Source organism: Beta vulgaris, chromosome 5 (assembly GCF_026745355.1).
Source record: "Beta vulgaris subsp. vulgaris cultivar EL10 chromosome 5, EL10.2, whole genome shotgun sequence".
Taxonomy (NCBI): Eukaryota; Viridiplantae; Streptophyta; class Magnoliopsida; order Caryophyllales; family Amaranthaceae; genus Beta; species Beta vulgaris.
In genome coordinates, this window is record NC_079206.1 from 22,707,577 (window position 1) to 22,732,375 (window position 24,799).

General features: G+C 36.8%; 2 protein-coding genes across 2 annotated transcripts; both read left to right on the top strand.

The window, feature by feature from the left end:
- Window positions 1-1,498: 1,498 nt before the first annotated feature.
- LOC104893117 (formin-like protein 14) lies at window positions 1,499-14,568 on the top strand. Its single transcript, XM_010679196.4, has 18 exons — window positions 1,499-1,733; window positions 1,906-2,054; window positions 2,574-3,277; window positions 3,362-3,583; window positions 3,686-5,490; window positions 5,832-5,955; window positions 7,445-7,516; window positions 9,745-9,843; window positions 11,236-11,277; window positions 11,367-11,447; window positions 11,568-11,618; window positions 11,708-11,789; window positions 11,893-11,987; window positions 12,376-12,447; window positions 12,569-12,685; window positions 13,157-13,225; window positions 13,310-13,376; window positions 13,827-14,568. Exons 2-18 carry the CDS (start codon window positions 1,982-1,984, stop codon window positions 14,018-14,020), a joined length of 3,969 nt encoding a protein of 1,322 aa, XP_010677498.1. The 5' UTR covers window positions 1,499-1,733; window positions 1,906-1,981; the 3' UTR covers window positions 14,021-14,568.
- Window positions 14,569-15,409: 841 nt separating this feature from the next.
- On the top strand, window positions 15,410-20,167 carry LOC104893118 (urea-proton symporter DUR3). The gene is made up of 9 exons (XM_010679197.4): window positions 15,410-15,678; window positions 16,125-16,232; window positions 16,367-16,462; window positions 16,851-16,933; window positions 17,065-17,285; window positions 17,708-17,970; window positions 18,432-18,670; window positions 18,807-19,456; window positions 19,669-20,167. Exons 1-9 carry the CDS (start codon window positions 15,505-15,507, stop codon window positions 20,004-20,006), a joined length of 2,172 nt encoding a protein of 723 aa, XP_010677499.1. The 5' UTR covers window positions 15,410-15,504; the 3' UTR covers window positions 20,007-20,167.
- The last annotated feature ends 4,632 nt before the right edge of the window (window positions 20,168-24,799 follow it).

Genomic DNA, 24,799 nt, shown 5'->3' on the forward strand with positions numbered 1-24,799 from the left:
TTCCTACTTTGACTTTGCACGTTTGCCAATGCACGTTTTAAAACTTAAATATCTTTCATTATATATTAGTAAAAATTATAACGATTGAATTTTAATATACTAATTGAGACGAATCAAACAAGACCCACATGACCATGTTTTTCTTATAAATTGAGAACATTTGAGAAGATTCTCTCTATGCATGAATAGTGTCAAGATTCTAAGTGAGAAAGATAAAAAAAAACAGAGGGAGTACTTCTTAACATTGAGATCCATGCAAAATAAAAAAATTTAAGTCTTTTAGATTGGACTATAATTGTGATCCCTAATATCACTTTTCTTATTAAACAAAACATAGAGTGATTAGATCAAGAGTTTCTCCATATATGAATGTCAACTAATTGGTTAAAGTTTTGAAAGTTAATGTCCAAAATTTAGAATCAAATTTCATTTACATCATCATTTATTCTTACAAAAATTATTAAAAGAGACAGTCTAATTTTAATATAAAAGTAGACCTAGTAACTAAATGGATTAAACTAGTCACCGAAAGAAATTAACCTAGTCACTATTAGACTAATTTTCTTTTTAATATTAAGCTTACCATTGCCTAATCTATACAAATATATTAAAAGGCATGCGAAAACAAAAAACTGTGTCACGTGGCGCTCTCCCTATGGAGTTTTAGTTCATGTAGTCCATGTACAATTTAAAAATTAAGAAATTGTATAGTATAGGGTTTAATCCTAAGACCTCAAGTACATATAAAAGTTTTAACCACTAGGCTAAGTTGTATTTAGTGTTATTATTATAAAGTATTATATTAATAAATGAAATTTTTTCTTACCCGGAACATAGCCCGGACCTAATATGGAAACGGGCCGGATCTGGACCGGTTCTTGGTGGTACCAGATGCAAATCCGTTTTTTAAGCCTAGGCCCAGACCCGGACCGGATCCTACAAATCTCAAAAGGCAATACCCAGATCCGGATCCACTAGATCCACGGTTCCACAGATCTGTATCTGGATCTGACTGTTTCCCCAAAAAAGTTGTACAAATAATTGCCAATATTTTATCACTAAATGATATAATTATTATAACATTCACCAAACTACAATACAACAACATCCCAATATTTAAAATATTCAATCTTGTATGAGAAAGAGGTAAACAGTAGCCTTAAGTTACTAATTAAAAATTAAAATATTCAAACTATAAAAAAAAGGATCTACGGGTCGGATCTGGATCCTCTCTATAAGATCCAAATCCAAATCCGTTTTTTTGTGTGGGATCCGGATCCGACCCAGATCTGTAGGGTCCAAAATGCTAAGATCCAAATCCTTCAAAACGGATCTGGATCCACGGATCTAAGATGGGTCCAAGATCCATTGCAATCTGCCATCTCTACTTAGAAGACAAACTCTTATTCTTATGCCTCTCAACACTGAAAAAAAGAAGAAAAAAAATGTTTTTCCATATGTTGATATATCCAGAATGAAGTCCGGCCCATGAAGACTCAAGTTTATGTCGGGTCTGAAAAGCGCTCAGAAATTACGGAAAAAAAAACTCCAATACTTTTTACGGACTGATAAAAAAGAAATTTCAATATGATTGCTGTTTTTTATTTTTATGAAATTAAATTAAACGAGACTCAAATTTGAACCAGCTAATGAAGTACTGGGCCACAATTTTTTGAAATTCTAAAACAAGCGAAAACTCCAAATTCAGCTTTATCGAGTAACTTATTTCCCAGGTGAGTTTAGCATTTTTCATTTTAAAGTATTCAATTAACTAATTGCTGAAAATTTGGAATATTTATAAGAAAATGGTTTCAATTTTGGAATTATGCATCTCTTCATGAAGTGGGTTTTGTTAAAAATTTGTATTTTATTTTTCTGATGCTGTTGCTAAAATGGTAATCACAGGTATACAATTGGGTGACTGCGTTGTTGTTGTTGTTGTTGTTGCTGTTGCTGGGAAATTGTAAATTGATTACTGGGTATGACTATTCTCAGCAGATTCTTTCACAAAAGACCTCCTGATGGATTGCTTGAATTTGTTGATAGAGTTTATGGTGAGTAATTTGTTTCAATTTTTCTGTAATTAGCTGATTTTATTGAAACTGTGGTAGTTCTAATTTGTGGTACTTTTGGTTTGGTTGTTGAATGTTTATACTATTCATGAAATGGGAACTGGGTGTTGTTAAATGTTGATGAAATTCTTAGTTTATTGCTGAAAGAATTGTGAATTAAGTGACACAAGCCATTTAGACATTGGTCAAATTGACAGTGCTGGTGAAATTGGGGAAGGGAATTAGGTTGATTTTATAATATAGTTGCTGGTACACCCAGAATTGAGATTTTCCTGTGTATAGCTCCTGTGCTTCTATATTGTTGTTGTCCTTGGTTACTAGTATCGGAGAAACGGGTATGTGTTTAGGTGTTGCACTTGGTTATTTATGTAAAGTTTGAACGCGTTGGTCCAAAACAATGTGTCAACTATCAATTGTCTATTCAATGTTGGAGTGTCGAGTATATGGCATGGGTTTATGAAATGGAGAACCCCAATAACGCAGCTCCGTATTGCCTTGCAGTTTTTGATACTTGTTTTTCTACGGACGTTCTGCGGGATGGAATTTACCAAATTTACCTACACGAGGTCATGAATGAGTTGCATGAGGAATTTCCTGATTCATCCTTTCTTGCTTTTAACTTTCGAGAAGGTCAAAAGCGTAGTCTGTTTGCAGAGACATTATGTGGATATGATGTTACAGTACTGGACTACCCTAGGCAATATGAGGGATGCCCTGTGTTGCCATTGTCTCTGGTACATCACTTTCTTCGTGTTTCTGATGGGTGGCTTTCTGGGTGTAATCAGCATAATATTATTTTGCTGCATTGCGAGAGAGGTGGCTGGCCACTCTTGGCGTTTCTTTTAGCGAGTTTTTTGATATTCAGAAAACTTCATAGTGGTGAAAGGAGGACGCTTGAGATGGTCCATCGTGAGGCACCAAAAGGATATTTAAAGCTGTTATCTCCCCTGAACCCGTTTGCGTCTCAGCTCCGCTATCTTCAATATGTCTCAAGGAGGAATTTATCTTCAGAGTGGCCACCCCCTGAGCGTATACTTTCCTTGGATTGTCTTATTCTTCGAGGAATTCCTAGCTATGATAACCTTAAAGGCTGTAGGCCTGCCATCCGCATCTTTGGCAGAAACCTCCATAATAAAGATGGCTTATCAACTCAGATGCTTTTCTCTATGTCTAACAAGAAAAAGAGCCTTAGACATTACCAGCAGGTTTGTGTTTATTGGACACATTTTATGTTTCCTTTTGTCACTACTACCTTCTGCTGCCCTGACATGGATGATCATTCTTTGCAGGCAGATTCTGATGTGATTAAAATTGATATCCAGTGTGTGGTGCAAGGGGATGTTGTACTTGAATGTGTCCATTTAGACTTGGACCTAGAACGAGAGGTTATGATGTTCAGAATAATGTTCAACACTGCTTTTATTAGGTCAAACATTTTAATACTAAACTGTGAAAACTTGGATATTCTCTGGGATGCCAAGGAACAATATCCTAAAGGTTTCCGAGCTGAGGTGTGTGCTTTTAGATGGGTTGCTCAATGTCGAGTTTGAGTAAATAATTTCTTCACTTCCTGCTGACTTGCTTGTTTTATATGATGCTTATTTAAAACATAGGTACTGTTTGGTGAAATTGAGCGACTGTCTCCCTTGAAGGAGCCAATAGCAGTTCTAAATGGTGAAGAGAGGGGTGGATTGCCTATAGAAGCATTTTCAGCAGTTCAGGAACTTTTTAATGGTGCAGAGTGGGTCGATAATAGTGATGATGCTACTTTGTGGTTGCTCAAACAACTATCTGTTTTACAAAGCAGGCTAAGCTCAAATACGTCGCCTGCTGATTCAGAAGAGGCATCGAGTGTTGCTGATTCAGATTTTATGGAGCCTGAAAACTTTTATGAATCATCTAACACAAGTATGACAAACTTTCTTGATGATCCCTTGTCTCATGATTCTGCGTCGGATGAAGCATCAGATATTCTATCCAATCCTTCTGGAGATAGAAGTTTAGTCCAACATAGTGTTAATTTGGACCTTGACAATGACGCTTTACATGATATTCCCACTCAGCTGGAAAATGTTCCAGAGGTTACTGTTACTCATCAATCACTAATTGATGTCGAAGAAAGTGCATCTCCACCTTCACTTGTCCCTGATACAAACAAGCAGGAACTTTTGCCTGCACAATCACCACCTCCACTTCCTACTAAATCAAGTACAGGATTACCTCCACCACCACCACCACCTCCACCTCCACCTCCACCACCACCTCCACCAGCACAACTTAGCAATCCCACTAGGGGTGCTTCACCTCCCTTGCCACCGCCTCCACCTCCCTTGCCTCCAGCTCAGTACATGAGTTCAAATAGAGAACCTCAATTGCCGGACAGTAGTAGCTCTGTTTCAAGTGTTTCTGCTCAGCTATCCTGTAATACACGGCCACCGCCACCCCCACCCCCGCCCCCACCACCTTTTGGGGGTACAACTAACAAGTCTGTACCTCCTCCACCACCTCCACCACCTCCACTAAGTGGTACAAGTGATTCTGGAAAGGAGCTTACTCGTCCACCGCCACCGCCACCGCCACTGCCACCGCCTCCTTTCTGTCCTTCAGCACCTAGTCAAGGAAATTCTACAAAGGCATATATCCCTCCAGCCCCACCACCGCCTCCTCCACCGCCTGGCATGAGTAATGTTGTAAAGAAAAGCAACCCTCCACCCCCACCACCCCCACCTCCACCACATAGTTTGAGTAATTCTACAAAAGCAAACGTTCCTCCTCCTCCTCCTCCCCCATTGCCATCTTCATCATTTGGTCTAGGTACCGCTGCAAAGTCATGTCCACCTCCACCACCTCCGCCTCCTCCAAGGAATGGCAATCACAGAGAAGCACCTCCACCGCCTCCGCCTCCTCCAAGGAATGGTAATCCTCCTCCACCACCACCACCACCTCATTCAAGTAATTCTACGAAGCCATCTCCACCTCCTCCCCCACCACCTCATTCAAGTAATTCTACGAAGCCATCTCCACCTCCTCCCCCACCACCACCACTTTCAGCCAAAGGTAATTCCACAATTACATCTACACCACCACCTCCACCACCACCTGCACCTCTACGACAAGGCTCAAAACCTGCCCCACCTCCGCCTCCTGCACCAAAGGCTCCTGGAACTCAAGCATCTGCGCATGGTGCAATTCCTGGGCCTCCTCCACCACCTGCACCTAAGGGTTCAGGTGCACCACCTCCTCCTCCACAGTCTGTTGGAAGGGGAAAAACTACATTAGGGATGGCTAGTTCAAGAAGTAGAGGTGCTTCTTCAACGACAAAGAAAGCTTCCTTAAAACCTTTGCATTGGGTGAAGGTTACTCGAGCAGTAAAGGGAAGTTTATGGGCTGATACACATAAGCAGGAGACTCAGGCTAGGTATGTACTCGACCCCTTTCCTTCAGTAGTTCATCTGTAAATTATCGTGATCATAGCTATCATTTGCACATGTGTTATTCAATTGCTTCTTCAATTTCTCTCTTGTCCTTCGTGTGTGTGTGCGCGCGCGCACTTTTCCCCCCATCTAAAAATGTTGAATTTATAAGGGAACAACTGTTGCCAGGGTGGTGTGACCTTGAAATTGCCAAGTGTTTCTTTTTTACCTTCTTATTGCAAGCACCTGCTCATATTGACTAACGTCTCTGTAGAGTTCTATGTTTTTTGGTTTTGTTTTCGAAGTTTGTCAATTTTGGAAGTTTAATTGCAAAAATTTTCTACAGGGCCCCTGAGATAGATATATCGGAACTTGAAAGCTTGTTCTCAGCTAATACTGATGCAAGTGGTGGGGGTAAAGTAGCAGCCAGACGTGGCCCTAACATTAACAAACCAGAAAAAGTGCAATTGGTAAGTGATCATGGTCCGTATATAACTTGTATGTGCTGACAGATGTTAGAATGCGTTCTAGTTTGTGTCGCTTGACTAGGAACATCAGAACTAGTTCAGTTATCTGAGATTCAACCATTTCACATGGCATCCTAATCTTGTATACTTAATTGTCTTTTGATAAATTCTTTGTGGAGAGAGAGGGTAACATACAGAGGTTTGTGTAATAGATCGGCCTAAGGGGAAGGGGCAATTTTGGTAATGCAATTTAGTTTGTTATGAGTTAGCTTGAGGAATAGGGAACTAAGTTACTTAGAGGAGAGTAGGGAAAAATCTTCTATAAGTTGAGGAGAGTAGGGAGAAAGAAAGTATGCTGAAAATTGGAAAGAGTAGTCAGTTAGATTAATTGGGAGAGTGTCATTCCTCTGGAAAGAGTGGCTAGGTTGTAATTGGTGATCTAATCATCTATTCAATCATATCTTCATTTGTTTCTTTCCTTAATTATCTTTCTCACTACCCTAATCTTTCTTTTCTTCCATAATCTACTGTTTTTGGTCTGTTGTTGATGCTCGTTCATCACAGTTGGGGGATTAGATAAATCTGTTCTTTTGAGTTGAGGACCTTTCATTCAAAAAATTTCTTCCTGAAGTCTGCCTTCTGTATTTAGGCTATGCAAAGTGAAAATGTCTATGGCTCAATTGAGACAGTTATATTTGAATCGGAAATTACCTTGATGTGATTTTGGGAAAGATTAGAGCTGTTTGTATTGTAGATACAGATCCTTTGGGAAGAGAGAAATTAATTTAGCAAAATGGACGATGTCCATGTCACCATGTGTAGGTATAAAATTCAGTGCTTGAACAAATGTCGATGTTTTTCCGTTCCTTGTTGTGGATGTCTTGGTGCTTTGTTTTGTATTCAATCCCAATTTTCTTCTTTTATGGTTCTGATAGCTAAGAAATGGAAGAGAACTCCTTGGTCTATATGACATGGATGGTTACCAGTGAGGGCTGTATTTTAGCTTCTTTCCATTTGTTGTATTCTAGCAACTCGGATCTCTTAAGTGTTTGCTTGCTTTGGAGTTCAAAAATGTTATCATCATGTCTTTTGTCTAATGAGCAGGAAATGTTGGGCAACTAGGACGCAAATATATATGGTAGCTTATTTTTTTATTTATTTTTTATTTTTTTTGTTTTGGGGGGGGGGGGGTAATTGGCTTGTTCTTTCAAGAAATGTTGCAAAGAGCCAGCTTCATCTTAGAGGATAGTATCCTTAATTACAGAGGGTTTCTGATATTTATGGATTAGTGCTCTATATGTCTACTAAAGTATGCTCCTCTTTTTCGTTACAAAATGTACATCTAAATTGATTGTCTTTTTCTATTAAGTATATTAGTACTAATAACTTCTATAAACTGCCCTCTCCCTTGCTGAAGGGGGCATGTCTTTCGATTTTCTGTAATGATCCTTTCCTAACACTGCCATCTCCACTTGATTTTATCTTATCACAGGTTGATTTGCGTAGAGCTTACAACTGTGAAATAATGCTTACAAAAATAAAGATGCCTCTCCCAGATATGCTGGTAAGCTCTCTTGTGTGTTCAGGACTATATACTTTAATGGGAGGTTTTCGGCTGTGCTTTTCTGGAATACCCTGTATTCCTGTGAATATTATTTTCATACTCCTGCCACCCAAAAAAAGTCTCCACTCTCCATTGTGACCTTCCTTTCACTTTATGAGAAATTAGGAGAATAATATGTCTTAAAATTGTCATACTTATGGTGCCATTCATCTGATTTGGATTGTGTAATAACAATTGAATATATGGATTATCGCATGTCAATCTTTTCTTTGAAAAGGGATGGTACTATGGGAACCTGAAGAAAATATTTTGGTGATACTTACAATACGTTAGTATTAGACTTTTAGATGGCTTAGTGGACATCCTTTTATATGGGATGAGGGAGTGTAAGTATATAGTAAATGCTGAAATAATTATGAAGCTGTATGTAACTAAGCAATCTTTCATTGGAATTTGGCTGTGACAATTCATGCTATAACCCTTCATGCTATGTAAGATAAAACAATATTTTGGTGTGAACTATATCAGCTTTTATCCACTGTTTTGTCCTGTCTACTTGTTCCTTTCCTCTGTTATATACTTGTATGGTAGAAGCAGGGTGGTAAATCTGGACTTTGCTTCTGTAAGTCATTCCTAATTTTGGGGGATCTTGACAAGGAAAAGAAGAGCAGGTGAACCTTTCTTAGTCCTTTCTTGCTTTAGTTTAGATACAGGAATATGGTCCACTTCAAATTGTATCTGGCGGCTGGTGATTAGAAATTGCATGTAAAACACAATAGCAAGTAAGAAATATTGGTTGATTACTCAACCCAAGAGGCATTGCCTCTTTTGATTATATGGGAGGAAAACCTAGTTGCCAGGAAAGGGGAAAGCGGGAAAGGGACGAAAACAGATTATGTTATGTTTGAATTTTGGGGAGGAAGGATCTGAAATCTGTTCGAGGAAATCTCAAAATGTGGTTGATTATACAATTAGCTCCGAAACTATTGGCAGTGTCTAGAGTACAGTAATTAGTTTTGGTCCTGGGAGCAATACAGCAAGAAAAGAAAATCAAGTGGCTCAGAGAAAAAGGCTATCATCAGGCTTGGTATGCAGCTCTGGAAACAGCCTCTCTATGATAGCAAGGGTGAAATATTGTATTGTCAGTCTCACATACTCTGTTATCCAGCTGTGTGATTGAACCTCTTAAAAGGCATTGGTTTCATGTTAATGTTGCATGGTGCAGAGAAAGCAGTTGAGGCTAACTTGGAAGTGGGAAACGACTAAGTGAACCATAGGCAGACAGAATGGATCTGTTTCAGTCTCTCACCCTTTTTTGAGTACAACAGAGAAGCTTAATATGCCAATCATACTTTCTTTGTCTCACACATATTCATTTAAACAAGTCTCCAAGCTGTCCTATGGGGCTGAATATCATCTTGATTTCGCTTGCCTTCTCTTAGTACAACAGGGGAAGCTTAATATGCCAACCTTACTTTCTATATCCCACATGACTTCATAAATAAGTTTTCAGGAACTCCAACTCTCCAACTTTACCGAGGGGACCAAATTACATTTTGATTTCCCCGATCCTCAGCTCTGATTTATTCTGTTTTCCCCCCTTCTCTAATCTAAATCAGAGATGCAGAGATCTACCGAGTTGTTTTCTCTATTATTCAATCTCCACACAGGAGACCTGTTAGAGGTTGGTGCCTTCCATTCGCAGAAGTTACGAGTGACAAAAAGCTAACTGGCAATGTACTCTTCAAATCTGGGCCCACATATCAAGATTTTATGAAGAATACTCATCAGTTGGTTGAGGAAATCCATCTGTCATAAAGTTCATATGTTCAAAAAATTTGGAAGATCAGAAGGCCTTTCTACATTGTGGAGCCATTGTGGCATTTCTTTGCCATTGCATTTTTGCATCAGCTGTAACTATTAGCTTACAGGATCGTTCTATATTCTAAAAAAAACTATGATATCAACATTACATTCTGAAAATCCGAACATAAGACTTTTTGTTTCAAATATGTGCAAGATCTTTTTATGTTGTGATAGCCTAGCCTGTTATATCTGTACACAATCTGTTTGTTGTATTTGGCAGATGATCAGCTGTTAAGTAGCACAAAGTCTGGGTACTGGACAATCGTGGCTTGCATGTGTTTTTTTTCTGGGTTGGGAAACACACCTCTCCCGAAAAATACACACATAAATAGTTCATACATCTATATTTTTATATTCTGCAGAGTGCTGTGCTTGCATTGGATTCTTCAACATTGGACATTGATCAAGTTGAAAATCTGATAAAGTTTAGCCCCACAAAAGAGGAAATGGAGACATTGAAGGTACTTTCTTTTGGATGATAGGATTATCTCATATAGTTTTTTTGTTTGTCATGATTCGATATTGTAGAATTTTCTGTTTGTGCAATAATATTGTTCAATAGAATGCTGCACTGTTGCTAATGAGGGCTAGTTTTGAGCAGAAAATTCAAAACTACAGTAGTACTCCCTCCGTCCCAAAATATAGTTCCCATTTCTATTTTGGAAGTCAAATTTTTAAAACTTTGACCAAATATTCTTACTAATGTATACAAAAAAACAAATTCATGAGGGGTCTTGTTAGATTCGTCTCAATGTATAAATTCGTAATATCAACTTTTTATATCTTTTACTAATAAAAAATAGAAGATATCGTAGGTCAAAGATACGTCTTGGAGACTGTGCAAAATGAAATGGGAACTATATTTTGGGACAGAGGGAGTATTATACAGTTGAAATCATGTTCAAGCCATTGAAGCCAGATTTTTGTTTACTTGGGAACTCTTCAGTAGCTTATCTTTCTAGGTGATGGAGAATGAGGTCATTGGATTTGTATAAAGATCAAAATATAAGGCCTTTCAGACTTGCATGCTAAGAACTGAAATATCTGCAAATTAGAATCTGAAAAGAAATTGAAAAGAATTGAAGGAAGGAGGTGAAGTTGGTGATGATTTTGTATCGACTAGCATAAGATAGCAACTGGAACTAAAGTTAAACTTCAAGCGTTCGAGTGGCTTGAATCTAAATAACTAAAACATGACATTTCTCTCTCTCCCCCTCTTTCCATTTTTCTTCCTCCCTCCCTCTCCCTCTCCCTATCTTTCTATCCTTCTCCCTCCCTCTCTCTCCCCTCTCTCTACCCCTCTCCATCCCTCCCCCGCTCCCTCCCTCTCTCTCTATAACCGACTCTCTAATTTCGTACAATTTCTTTCCATAACCAACTTCTATTGTGCTTCCCTTTCTACCCCTCCCTCTGTGCTGGTTCCTTTCATTACGTTTATAACTAAAATTGAACATTGGAAGGGGAGAGAAACATAGTAACCTAGGCAATTGACTACTTCATGATCTAATCCAATGCTATCTGTAATATTAGCAAGTTATATAATTAGTGTCCTAATGTGGTCTAAAAGTTAGTTCTACGACATTCCAATGAAGAATTTATATTTCTAATGAAATAACTTTTCTGCAATCATAAGTTAACAATTGCCAACTCAGGAAATTCTGCTGACCTTGCTATGATGGGTCGGTTTATAAGTAACATCGGGCTGGTTATATCTCACCAAATCATGTCTCCAACTTTTTTGTAATTTGCTGTCTAAACATTGGCATGATGCAATTGTTGCATAAGGAAGCTTCAATTTATTCATATTTCTTACGTTTGTTTCCCTTTCTCTTTCTTTTGTTTTCCGACTACAGAATTACAATGGGGATAGAGCTATGCTTGGGAAATGTGAGCAGGTAAATATTGGACTTGGAAGTTACCTAGTGTTGAACAAACAAAATCTGTTGTGTTATTTCTCAAAAGCTTGTCACTATGAACATTTCAGTTCTTCTTGGAGCTGATGAAGGTTCCACGAGTTGAATCCAAATTAAGAGTATTTGCTTTTAAAATTACATTTTCTATCCAGGTATGTTTTCTGTTATAAGCAATAGTACAACGTGTACGTGTCTTCTTTATCTTGGACTAGTCGTTCTGGCAGGGCTATTTCAGCTCTGTAAACTTCACATATCATATTTGACGCATGCAGGTTAGTGATTTAAGAGGCAACTTGGAAACTATTAATGCTGCTTCACGAGAGGTATATCTAAAATTTAACTACTATAATAAGTTTACTGACTGGAATCATTTTTCAGTTCCTAGTAAATTCAATTTTGCCTATATTTGTAGGTAAGAGATTCTGTGAAGCTGAGACAAATTATGCAGACAATATTGACTTTAGGAAATGCTTTGAACCAAGGAACTGCGAGAGGTAGAGGATTGCATAGGAAGTTTTCTTTTTAATGTAAATTTTCTAAGTCGATCATCACCTTTCTTTTGAAGTTATTCATATTTAAACTTGTCTCATGTACCAGGTTCTGCTGTTGGTTTCAAACTAGACAGCCTTCTTAAATTATCTGATACACGTGCCAGAAACAACAAAATGACATTAATGCATTATCTTTGTAAGGTATGTAGTTGAAAGCATATTGGTAGCCATGAATTCTTTCTGTTATGTAAAGTGTTAGTGTAGACCAACATAGCCCAGCCTTTGTTGCTTTGTAGCGCACCATGCTGAACCTCTACTAATGCTTTTTCTGTTATCATAACTCGTAAGCTCTTGAATTCCTTAAACTAAAAAGAAACTTTTATGAATACTCACATGTGAGATGTGACATCACACACATCGTCCTTTGCCTAAGCAAAATGATCTCATCACATAGTCAACATCTTTTATCTTTTCTCTTCTCAGAATGCATACTTCTCAATTGTTTGTTCTTGCTGCAAGGACGATCATTATATATATATTCCCTTGACGATTAGTATATTGAAATAGTGCCATTGATATTTTTTTTCAGCTTCTAGCTGAAAAAATGCCTGAGTTGCTGGATTTTGACAAGGATCTTATCCACTTAGAAGGAGCTTCAAAGGTTTGCCGACTGTGTTACTACTTAGTGTTTGCATCTCTATTGGTTATTCTCTAGTCTCTTTTGTCCATTGTTTATTTAATTTATGTAATGTAGTTTTCTGGTCTTTGCTTCAAACAACTAGATACAATTGAAATCATTGGCTGAAGAAATGCAAGCTGTGAGTAAAGGTCTTGAGAAGGTTGAGCAGGAACTTGCTGCATCAGATAACGATGGAGCTATCTCTGTAGGCTTCCGGAAGGTGAGAGGAAAATCTTGTCGCTAATATCAAAAGCTTGGTGGTGTAAGTGTTATATGTGTCAAAAGAGTTCCACCTGGGGTGGGATTTGATCCTATGAATTGTACTCTATCGAGTGTCAACTTGTTATTTGCTGGTCTCTCTGCCGGAAAAGGGATGTCTCACTTCTAAGAGTGTAATCAAACATTATTGGAGTAATAAAGAAAACTAAGAAAAGGTAAGAAAATAAAGGACAATTGAAATTTTAATTTGATAAAGTCAAGGGTTGATGTAATAAAAACTGTGTACTTCTCAAATCTTTGGCAGATTTTGCTGGAATAATATCCTTGCATACAGTAAAAAGTTTGTGAGGGATAAAAAGGATCATGCTGATTACATGATGGTCGTATTATCTTAGCTGATCAGTGTCTATATTTGATATCTAAATTTTCATTAGCAAAAGTTGAGATATGATGGTCCTGTTGCCTTATTCAGGTTTTAAAAGACTTTCTAGACACATCTGAAGCTGAAGTCAGGTCTCTTACTACCTTGTATTCAGAAGTGGTAGGCCCTTTGTTCAATTGTAATTGTGAGAGTTCTAATTTCATGATTATTATCTGATTCGTTTTTCGTAATCTTAATTTGCAGGGAAGAAGTGCAGATTCGCTTTGTCAATACTTTGGGGAAGATCCCGCTAGGTGCCCTTTTGAACAAGGTTTGATTCGAAATCCTTATCGACTCCGGTTGTCGCTGTTTCTGTATACTGATTGCAGATTCCAACATGGCTCTATTATTTCATCAATGAGCCTGAACTGATAATTTCTGAATCATTTCGGACATTGTTAAGCTCCCTGCAGTACCTTTAACTTGACAAATGTTCACTTCAATGACAAATCATCTGCACCCAATCACTTACCCGGGCAGAGTCCATAAGTGCACCAGAAAGTTAATTGTTTGATTTGACCCAAACCGAAATTGACCTGAACTAACAGAAAGTTAATTTGACTATATGTGGGTTTTTCATTAAATTTTATTACCCATCCACCCTAGTATGACCCTGCCTAACTTGTTGAAGAATCGAATGGAATGACTCACAATGGGTCCTTATGCAGAAACACACGGCCTTGCTATCCATTTACACAAACATTTCTCTTTCTTACTGCAGTAATACAGATACTGTTCGTCTTTGTCAAGTTGTTTAACAAGTCTAGAGAAGAGAATGCACAGCAGGCGGAAGCCGAGAAGAAGAAATTGGAAAAAGAAGCGATGAAAGAAAAAGCAGCTGCTGCTTCTGCTGCAAAGAAGGAAGGATTGGATCTTGACAGGTCGAAACTCAATCCCATAAATAGAAGAAGATAACTTGAGAGATTGAGAGATCAAACATGTAACACGAGAGATTAAAAGATGGAAGCTCCTCGGTCCCGGTCCCTCAAAACTCCAGGCTGAGTCTGGAAATCTGAGTCTCTTGGATCATGCGTGCCAAGAACGATTCATGTGAACTCGGTCACTGGGTTCTGCTCCTGATAACTTTTAACGGCAGGATTCATGATTCGGTATCTTAAGGGTCAGAAATGAGTTCCTGCAAGTATAGGTCATTACATGACCTGTTAGGCATCTTTTACATGCCTCTTTAAGTGTTCCTGCAATTTTCCATTCTTATATCTTTGTTGTCATTTCCATCTGTTTAGAATATCAATGATTTCTGTGTATATTGGGTGTACATTTTCTGTAATTAAGAATAGTATAGTATGTTATTAATACTCTTTTGTTCCTTTTTTTTCGTATCTAGTCTTCCCTCCCTATCTCAGTAGTGTTGAAACATAAGAAATATTATTGCATTATTTTAGTAGTACTTTAATGAGTTCTCATTAAATAACAAACAATCAACTATGCTTAATTTCTTTTAATCCGCTCCTCTTTCTTAGTTTTTCCTTTGTTGGGTTCAGTCCCATATCTTTTGATAGTAGCCTTTGCATTTTAGTGTTTCATTCATCATTTAGACCATTCTCATTTAGATGTTATAGGACTCTCTAATCTCTATAACATCTAAATGATGTAATCAACAGGGTAGCGAGAATGGTCTTGAAATTGAGATGATATAAGTTGCCATGCTTGCTAATCTTCTTACGGTAGGCGCGAATACAAGACGATGTCACTATCCTTATATTAGTCCTTATAATAGTTAACATACATTTTTACTTCCTTCATTGTAAATTAGTTGCTATATAAAACGTTTTTTAATAAAAAATGTTCCGTTATAGTTGCAATTTATTCTTTTTAGTAAATTTTGTTCATTTTATTTTTCTTTACAACTAAATCCCACATCCATGTTTTTTCCATTCTACTCACGCACTTCACTTAAGAGTTGTGTCGTGAACATGTATTAACCAATAATTTGAGAATTGTGTCGTGAACATGTATTAACCAATAATTTGAGACAGAGAAAAATAGAAATTATTTTGATAACATTTATTATTAGCAATGAACTTCCAAAGTTTAAATTCCATGCAACCCTAAAAAGAAGATACTATCTGAGTTTTTCACAGTTACTGCCTTGCTGGAACAGAATCAGAAAGAATCTCCCGGAATCTATGCTCAACTGAAAGATAAAAAAAATGATAAAAATGCATCTGACTTTGAGTTTTGACTGCCCAATCATAGAAGATTCCTTTCAGAAAGACGTAACCAGAAGATCCCTCCCAACCCCACAATTTCTTTTATTGACTTCAATCTTAACATATATACCTAATATATCACAAAAATTTCTACTGTACTCTTTGACTAAAAAAGTTCCAAAATTTTATCACAAAATATAGTTTGTTTTATTTATTTGGAGCAAATCAATGGAAGCAAAGTGTCCTCCATTTGGTTATGCAGTAAAATATTACCAAAGCTTAGGAGGTGGCTGTGTTAGGCAAGCTAGTTTCTTTCAAGGAAAACCAGTGCTTAATCAAAGTGTTGGTTACTCTGTTATTTTGGGTTTTGGTGCTTTTTTCGCCGTCTTCACCTCTTTTTTGGTGCGTTCATTCAAACTTATTTGTTTGCTTAATCTATTCTCTTTATTTATTTACTTTCATCTGTATGTAACCATGTATATTGTTGTATTCAATTGAATTTGATTTATCTGAATATGTAGCGGTTTATTTTGTATAGTGTTCTAATCTCTTTAGTGTCTTTTCATTCTAGACTCCTAGACTTGAACGACAACAATAATAAATGTGCCGTGTAATTTTGCCATGTCGATGTTTATGGTAATGCATATTGGGGTAATGGGACCTATAAAGAATAAAACAATATTGGAGATAAAGTTCCATTCTCGACTTGTCAGTTGTATTATATTCCAAAATTACACTTAAATTCATTATCATGACGAGAGTTAATTGTTGCCTAGTGCCTACCAAACTGGTTGTCAATACTTAACTGCGTTACTGCAACACTTATTTTTGAAAAGATATCTATGTAGGTATGGCTCGAGAAACGATATGTTGGTTCCCGTCACACGTCTGAATGGTTTAACACTGCTGGTAGATCAGTAAAAACTGGACTCATTGCCAGTGTTATTGTTTCACAGGTATTATATGTACAGTACCCCTTTTTTTTGGTTGTTTCCCATTGTTCCAAGATTGCTTTTGACTAATTGCCTAATTCCATAATAATTCCCTAACAGTAAAAATTAAGATAAGAAATTCCATTATTGTTTTGCAGTGGACATGGGCTGCCACAATCTTGCAAAGTTCAAATGTCGCTTGGCAGTATGGTATTAGTGGTCCATTTTGGTATGCCAGTGGTGCTACTATCCAGGCATGTTAATCTTTCTGTTTGGGGTAGTATACTCCCTACTTTCTTTACTATTACTCAAAAATATGAACTATTTTGCATATCATACTTAATACTAAACACTGTGTCTATTGCCTAATCCATAATATTCCTGGCAACATAATACTTATATTGTTGTTTTATGTTTTTAATTTTGAAATTGGTATTTGCCAATACAACTTTGATTATACACTGATTAGTTTACTTTATAAAAGTTGATTTTTGAAACTATACATTGAAACAAATCCATTGATATTTTAGATAATAATATCTGTTTTTATTATATTAGTAAAACAAATATGAACGGATTGAGGTATGTGAATAGTCTAGAGTCGAAATAAAACTTGACTTTTTTTTGTAATGCGGTCGACAGGTAATCTTGTTTGGAATAATTGCAATAGAAATCAAAAGAAAAGCTCCCCATGCTCATACAGTCTGTGAAATTGTGAAAGCTAGGTATGTAACCATAACATATACTACTGTAAGTCTCTGATAATTTCATAACATGAAACTGTGAATTTTTACTATTGATCTTTAAAAAAGTGTCACTTTAAATCTTTCCATGTTCTTTGTTTACAATTTCACAGATGGGGAACAGCTTCACATATCATATTTCTAATATTCTGCTTCCTCACAAACATCATAGTCACAGCAATGCTTCTGCTAGGAGGTTCTGCTGTTGTAAATGCACTTACTGGAGTAAATCTGTATGCTGCTAGTTTTCTGATACCTCTTGGTGTTGTTATCTATACACTCGCCGGAGGACTCAAGGCCACGTTTCTTGCGAGCTATATACATTCAGTGATCGGTACACTACATTTTCAAAAAATCTTTCTACTTTTATTTTATATATATCGATGCATAGCAGTATAGTTATAGCAAATACTTCCTCTGTTTCACAAATATTGCAAACACTTTTGTCTTTTAAGGCCATATTGACCATATTCATGGCCGATGTAATGATGTGGTGCATTAAAGACTATGAAAATCAAATTAAAGTGTTGCACCTTTTGTGAAACAAAGGAAGGAAGGGTTAACAACTAATCATACGTAGCAATGGCACCAAGAACTTAATCCAAACAAATGACTGTACAAGTTTTTAGCAACATAAAAGTTCACCCCTAACATGTGTAGGCTATACAATATGACTTTCTACATTCTACTGATATATGTCAGCTACATTGGTATATTAACAGATAAATACATTTTTTTGTTGGTGAGAAATCGCAGTGCATGTGGTGCTGGTAATTTTTGTTTTCCTAGTGTACACCGCAAGCAGTGAACTAGGTAGTCCTGCTGTAATATATGAACGCCTCAAAGAAGTTTCAAGCAGATCAAGAGTATGTATGGAGCCTATTTCTCATGCTGGGCAATCTTGTGGTCCGGTAGATGGGAATTACCAAGGATCTTACCTTACTATGTTGAGCTCCGGTGGACTGATTTTTGGGATCATCAACATTGTGGGAAACTTTGGGACTGTTTTTGTTGACAATGTAAGTTTTACCATCATATGACTTTGCTAAATGTTATGTCCCTAAATAGTAAACTAGTATATTTCGCTTTTCACAATTCTTGTATTAGAGAAGCTGACCACTGTTAGTTAAACAAAAGGAACCATAAGTTACGACAAAAATATATAATAAGTTGCCATTAAAAATTACAGAAAAGAATCTCAAAAGTTATACAAATAAGAGCTAAGCAATATACATATAATGTTAGTAGTTTGACCAGACCTAACCATTTGTAAAAGATAGGTTATTTCTTTTAGACGTTTTCACAAAATAATAGGTTACTTTCTAAATCCAGTAAGTTAAAATTTTAACTGGCTCATATAACTCTTTATGGTCCCTTTCAACTGAACACTTATTTGCGGCATGTAACATACATATAAAAGAATAGTATTTTGGTATTGCCGTATTATATTGCAGCTTATCAAATCATAATGATGTTGTAGGGATACTGGGTCAGTGCAATAGCTGCAAGGCCTTCATCAACACACAAGGGATATCTGTTGGGTGGTTTGGTGTGGTTTGCGGTACCATTCTCTTTGGCAACCTCATTGGGGATTGGCGCACTTGCACTAGATTTGCCTGTAACTGCAAGTGAAGCTACCCGTGGTCTTGTTCCTCCTGCTACCGCTGTTGCTTTGATGGGCACATCAGGATCCATTTTACTCCTCACTATGCTTTTCATGTCAGTATAACAGACTTGAGACTTCAACCTCAAATTGTCTAAATATTGCTCTTATTGTATTGTTTTCACCAAAAGTTTCATTAACTGTCTCATAATCAAGAAACTGATCATAGGCTACCATATTTATACTGGTCAGGGCTGTAACGTCCGCAGGATCAGCCGAGTTGATTGCAGTCTCATCACTATACACATATGACATCTATAGAACTTACATTAACCCCAATGCAACAGGAAAACAAATCCTCCAAGTTTCAAGAATAGTAATCCTGGCATTTGGGTGTTTCATGGGAGTACTAGCTGTGATACTAAACAAAGCAGGGGTTTCACTAGGTTGGATGTACTTAGCCATGGGAGTTTTTGTTGGATCAGCAGTTATGCCCATTGCGTTCTCCTTGCTCTGGAGTAAGGCGAACTCCCTAGGAGCCATCCTCGGACCAACTATTGGTTGTGTTTTAGGTGTGATCACTTGGGTGTCGGTGACAAAGATCGAGTATGGAAGGTTGAATCTTGATACAACAGGAAGAAATGCACCTATGCTTGCAGGGAATTTGGTGTCTATACTTAGTGGTGGAGGGATCCATGCTATTTGTAGCTTCTTATGGCCTCAAAATTATGAATGGGATACTACTAAGAAGATTAGTATGGTTGAGAAGGATAAGAGTGAGCTTTGTTCTGAAGAGTTTGAGGAGGAGAAACTTAAGAAGGCGAAGACATGGATCGTGAGATGGGGTCTCGTTTTTACTGTTGTGATTGTTATTCTTTGGCCTGCTCTTAGCCTCCCTGCAGGTACATAACTAGTCAACTTGCTCTTCAGTTATTGTTGATTTACTTTGTTTGTTTCAATTTTCTTAATTCAAATCAGATTTACGCCCTACTAATACCACATTCAAACATATAATCTTTGTTTTGAAGGGTATCTTCTAAGACCATTTGAAAGAATGATATTACTATTTTCTCAAAGCTACTCTTATAAGCCAACTCTATCTATGTTAATGCAGGGGAGTTTAGTTTGAAGTATTTCACTGTTTGGGCAATCATAGCAATAGCATGGGGAAGCATAGGATCTGCAATTATAATTTCAATGCCAGTGATAGAGAGCTGGAAAACAATTCAAAGTGTCTTGGCGGGCATGTTCACCAACGATAGGCTCATCGAAAGAATCGAGGAGTTGAATTCCAAGGTGCATACGATCATGCTAGCGATCCCTGAAGCAGAGCGGATCTACTTGCTTGAGAAGGAGAAGGAGAAGGAGAAGGAGAAGGAGATGGCGAAGAAGAAAGATTTGTTGGATGATCAAGTTATTGATCAAGTACAACAAGATCATCATATTGCTTGACAATGCAAGCTACTTAAACTAAATGGGAATGTGATTCTGCATTTTGGAGATGTTTAAGTATACAAGGATGTTTCTAAATCACTAAAGCATAACGTTTTAGGACAAACTTGAATTTATGATTTGATCTCTTTAAAGTTTAGTGGTTCTTCCTAAGTCATCAATCGAAATGTTGCATTTTAGGAGTCTTAACAAAATTTAAAGTTCACCAAAAAAAAAAAAAATTTTAAAAAAAGTGCATTTCGTACAAATCACGTATAAGGCAACTAAGGCTAGTATAAGCTTCATTATTGAGGTTGAAGTGGTGGAATAGTGGTATCGCCGGGGGCGGATCTTAAGTGGGGTGGATGGGGCCTGACCCTCCATAACTATGTATTAAAATTGAACAACTACATTTTATCACATGAATTAATGTTGGTACAATGGTTGAGATAAAAGCACTTAGGTAAATCTTAGGTTGGAGGTTCAAGCCTTGCAACCTAGATTTGTGGGCTTTTTTGTTCATCAAAGTTTCTTCTCTCATCCTATTTAGTGCTTTTATTTTGTGTTTCAAAGTTTTTCCTATCTTGTGTCTTTTTTTTATTTTACGGTTTTTTCACTATTGTTACTATTTTTTTAAAAAAAAACAAAACTTATGTTTCTCTCACTGTAATTCATACTTTTTTCCTCAAATCATTCCTAACAATCATAAAATATAAGCTACTTCTTTGTTGTGACTTAAAAAAGCAATTTGGCAGTTTATTTAGTCACTAATGATGAACTAATCCTTCAATTTCTTAAAATTTCATCCACTTATGAGCTATTTTTTTTGAATTCTTTGAAGATTTGATAATGGTCAAACATATAAATGAAAAAAGTTGCTTAAAATTTGAATGGCTATGATTGACATTTAGAATAATTACATTAGCTACAACTTCTTTGCGGCCATTAATAATAGTATATTAAACTTTGGTGTACTCTTATAAGCGTTTTTATTCATCAAAAATTTATCTACTTGATCCCTGTTAAATAATTGTTCAAGATCAGGCACTGGGTATCGCTTCTCATCTCGAATCCCTGAGGTCCAGGGATTAAACCTCTTGGGACTCATTTGATGACTTCCCTTTTATCTCCCCTCAAGTGAGTCTCCTCCATCTTAACTTTTAAAAACAAAAGGATTCACTATTTTTTTTCTTTTATGAATAATTGTCAATAATAAGTTAACATTTATCGCGTCCGCTAAAAATAAGTCATCTTTTAATATTTCCTGAATAAGTTTACCTTTAATACTTATCAATTTTAAACAAGTTAAATTACAAATCCTTCTTATAAGGAGTGAGAAATTGAGAATCGAACCCTTGTCATTGTCACAAAGATAGGAGGAGGACCTTATAAGTTATAACCACTAGGTCAATTTTGATCTTAGTAAAAGCTTCACTATTTATTTATGTAAGAATTCGACAAAGCAATGTCTCAAAAGAAATTCATGCTGAGCTCATGGCTTACGCAGTTATGCTAATATTCTCTTCAAGTTGGGGAAATTCGACAATTTTTTATTTTGTCTACACTTTTCCTCTTGTATTTGTTTCTTATAGAGAACCTCTTAAAATTCTTTTAAAGATAAAACTTGGTTTATAGGGATGGGCATGGGTCCAGGACCCTACCCAGACCCTGTTGGACCCGACCCTAATTTAAGGGTCTGGGTCCAACTATTTCAGACCCTAAGGGTCCGGGTCCGGATCTGGGTCCAAGTAAATTTTTTACGGTCCGGGTCGGTCTTAAGTTTTGGACCAGACCCGACCCTTAGACCCTAACTTATCTAATATATACATTTTAACTTTTTTTTTTTTAAAAAATTGATTTTCTAAAAGTCTATAACCTAAACTAAAACACCAAAACACCCATTCTAAACTCTTATGTAAGTTGTGTTTATTTCTTTTTTTTCAGTTTGCATGTTTGTGTTTTTGTTTCGTTTTTTTTTTTCAGTTTATATGTTTGTGAATTGTGTTTGTTTCGTTTTTTTTTTTTAGTTTATAAGTTTGTGTTTGTGTTTGTTTCGTTTTTTTCAATTTATATGTTTGTGTTTGTTTTATGCGATTTTTTGTGTTTGTTTCATGCGAATTTCAGATGATTATTGATATTAATAATGCTGAAAATTTAGCAAAACAAAAAATTTGGGCCTGGACCCTCCAGACCCTCTAGACCCTCCTGGCCCTAAGGGTCCGGGTCAGGGTCCAATTTTTTCAGACCCTTAGGGTCCGGATCCGGGTCTGGGTCTGCAAAAATATTTAGGGTCCGGGTCTAGGGTCCAGCTGGACCCGACCCAGACTCTACCCTTGCCCATCCCTATTTATACATGTCGGTGTACAATGTTCGATTTATTAGATACAAGTGTTAAACCAAGTCTTATCTTAGATGAGTTGTATATTAGATTGTTAAGTTTGATCAAATTTGTGTCACCTTTTTCATTCATCAATAAGTTATATTTATGAATTTTATAGACAAGAGTCCTCCTCCAACATAAACTAAGAATAATAATACTATTCTTAGGGCGTGTTCTTCCCACCTTATTTTCAGTTCAGTTCAGTTCAATTTAGTTCAGTTCATTTCAGATCAGTTCAGTCCAGTTCAGCTCTTGACAATACTTTTACTCTCACATATCACTATTCATTTCAGTTCAATTCAGTTCAGTTCAGTTCAATTCAGTTCAGTTCAGTTCTTTTATGCCGAAGAGAACAGGCCCTTGGTTTATATCATATAAAAGTCCTGAAACACATCCATATAGGGTTCTTGACAATATACAAAGTATATTGACTATCACAATATAACCACATCTCTACATGAGGATGCTGAATTCTAAGATCCCCTAGTAGTTGCTTGAGCCATTTTAATTCACAAAAATATAGCAGCCATTGTGATAGAGGGAAATTCGGTCGTTACAAATCTCCTAATCATCAAACAAAACCTAACTAAATCACTAAACTAGGTAAAGTGATAAGTAAGGGCCAAAATCCGCAGGGAATAGCTAGAAGAACACTAACGTTGCTAATTGTTGCAAGCTAAGTCGAAGATTTAGCAAGATATTTGGTTTGCTAAACTAAGAACTAAATTAACTAATTAATTAAGATCTTAGGAAGACACTAAGTGATTAGACAAGAAATTGATTGATAAAAACATTGGGAGAAGGGGATAAACACCATCCAATCATGATTTAGGAAATAAGAAGGGCGAAGTATAGAGGAAAGAATCAAGCAATTAATTGAGGTTATTGGCTTTTAACTAGTTCTAAGCCCTCTCTCAATGGTGCATAAAACCACCTAAGTCATGTAACTAAGCCACTCTTATGGTCTCAAATATGCAACCAAGGGGATAAGCACAATGCCAATTTACAAAATCCTCACTCAAATCTCACTCTCTTGAGTAATTAAGCAAGAAAATAGCATAGGCGTCAACTTTTATCTCCTCTCTCGATTTGACTAAGGCATCAATCAACAAACATTCAAGTAACCAACTAGATTGCAAGTATTTAATAATCATGCTATTGATCAACTAAGAAGCCCAATCAAACCCCTAACTTCTTATTCAAACACCCAAATCAATCATGGTTGGGTTTTTACTAATCATTAATCATCATAGTCATCATAGTAATACTAATAGAAGAAAAAAATAAATCAAACATGAACAACTAAAACAATCTACACAAGATCTAACACAACACAAGATTAAGTTAAGAAACTAAAATCTAAACATGGATTAAACTAACTAAATAAAATTTAAATAAATAAAGCATAAAAAGTAGAGAGAAAAGAGACATTACTTAAATTATGAAGAAGAAATGGAGATCTTGCATTAAAAACCACAATTTTTGTCATAATTCAAGCTACAAAACCATGAAAATCTACTATCTCTTTCTAGAACTTCACTTTCTCTCACTAGATTAAGCTAAAAACTCTCTAGAAATAATTTATTGGAATAAAGGTTAAATCGTCATTAAGTGAAAAAATATTTATATTATTACAAAAACGGGGGTAAAAACAACGTTTAAAGAAGAAAATGTCGAGAAATTAACAAGGCGCGCCCGCTCCTTGTTAAACATGAGTACCCGCTCTTAACAAAGTAAGGCGATGGAGCGAGTGCTCATGGAAAGATCCTGGATCGCTCCATCCCTACTGCCTACAGGGTGGCTGCCCAGCAAATAAGGAGCGACCGCTCCTTTGTATAACGGAGCGGTCGCTCTCGTTGAAATGCGCCGAAGGAGCGCTTGCTCAATGGGGGCTCCTTGGTAGCTCCAACTTTCTGTATTCTTCAGCACGTAAAGGAGCGCCCACTCCTTTTTCCTTGAGAGCGCCCGCTCCTATATTTCCCATGCTAGGAGCTCCAGCTCCTCGGTAGCTCCCTCCTTGCTCCAAGTTTCCCCCTCATTCTGCCATGTTTTAGAGCTTAGAAGAGCGCCCGCTCCTTCACCGTTTGTTATTTTCTCTAAAAAACCACACTAAACAATGGTGTTAGTGATCAAAGGGGAGGGGTAAGAAACCATGAAATCCCATCTACCTAGCATTCATCGCTAGAGGATGAAAGAAGGAAATTAAAGGGAGAAAGCGCATTTAAATTCAAAATTATCATGCAAAACTTGCCAAAATATGCACATGAGTGAGACTAAATCCTCACTCATCACTTAGAACGATATTCTATCTCATTAGAGGAACATGCCACAATTAGACATGGCAATGGGACCAATCGGATCGGATTCGGACCGGACCAATTAAGATCGGACCGTTTTCGGATCAAGTTACATTCAAACTGGGATCAGACCGGAT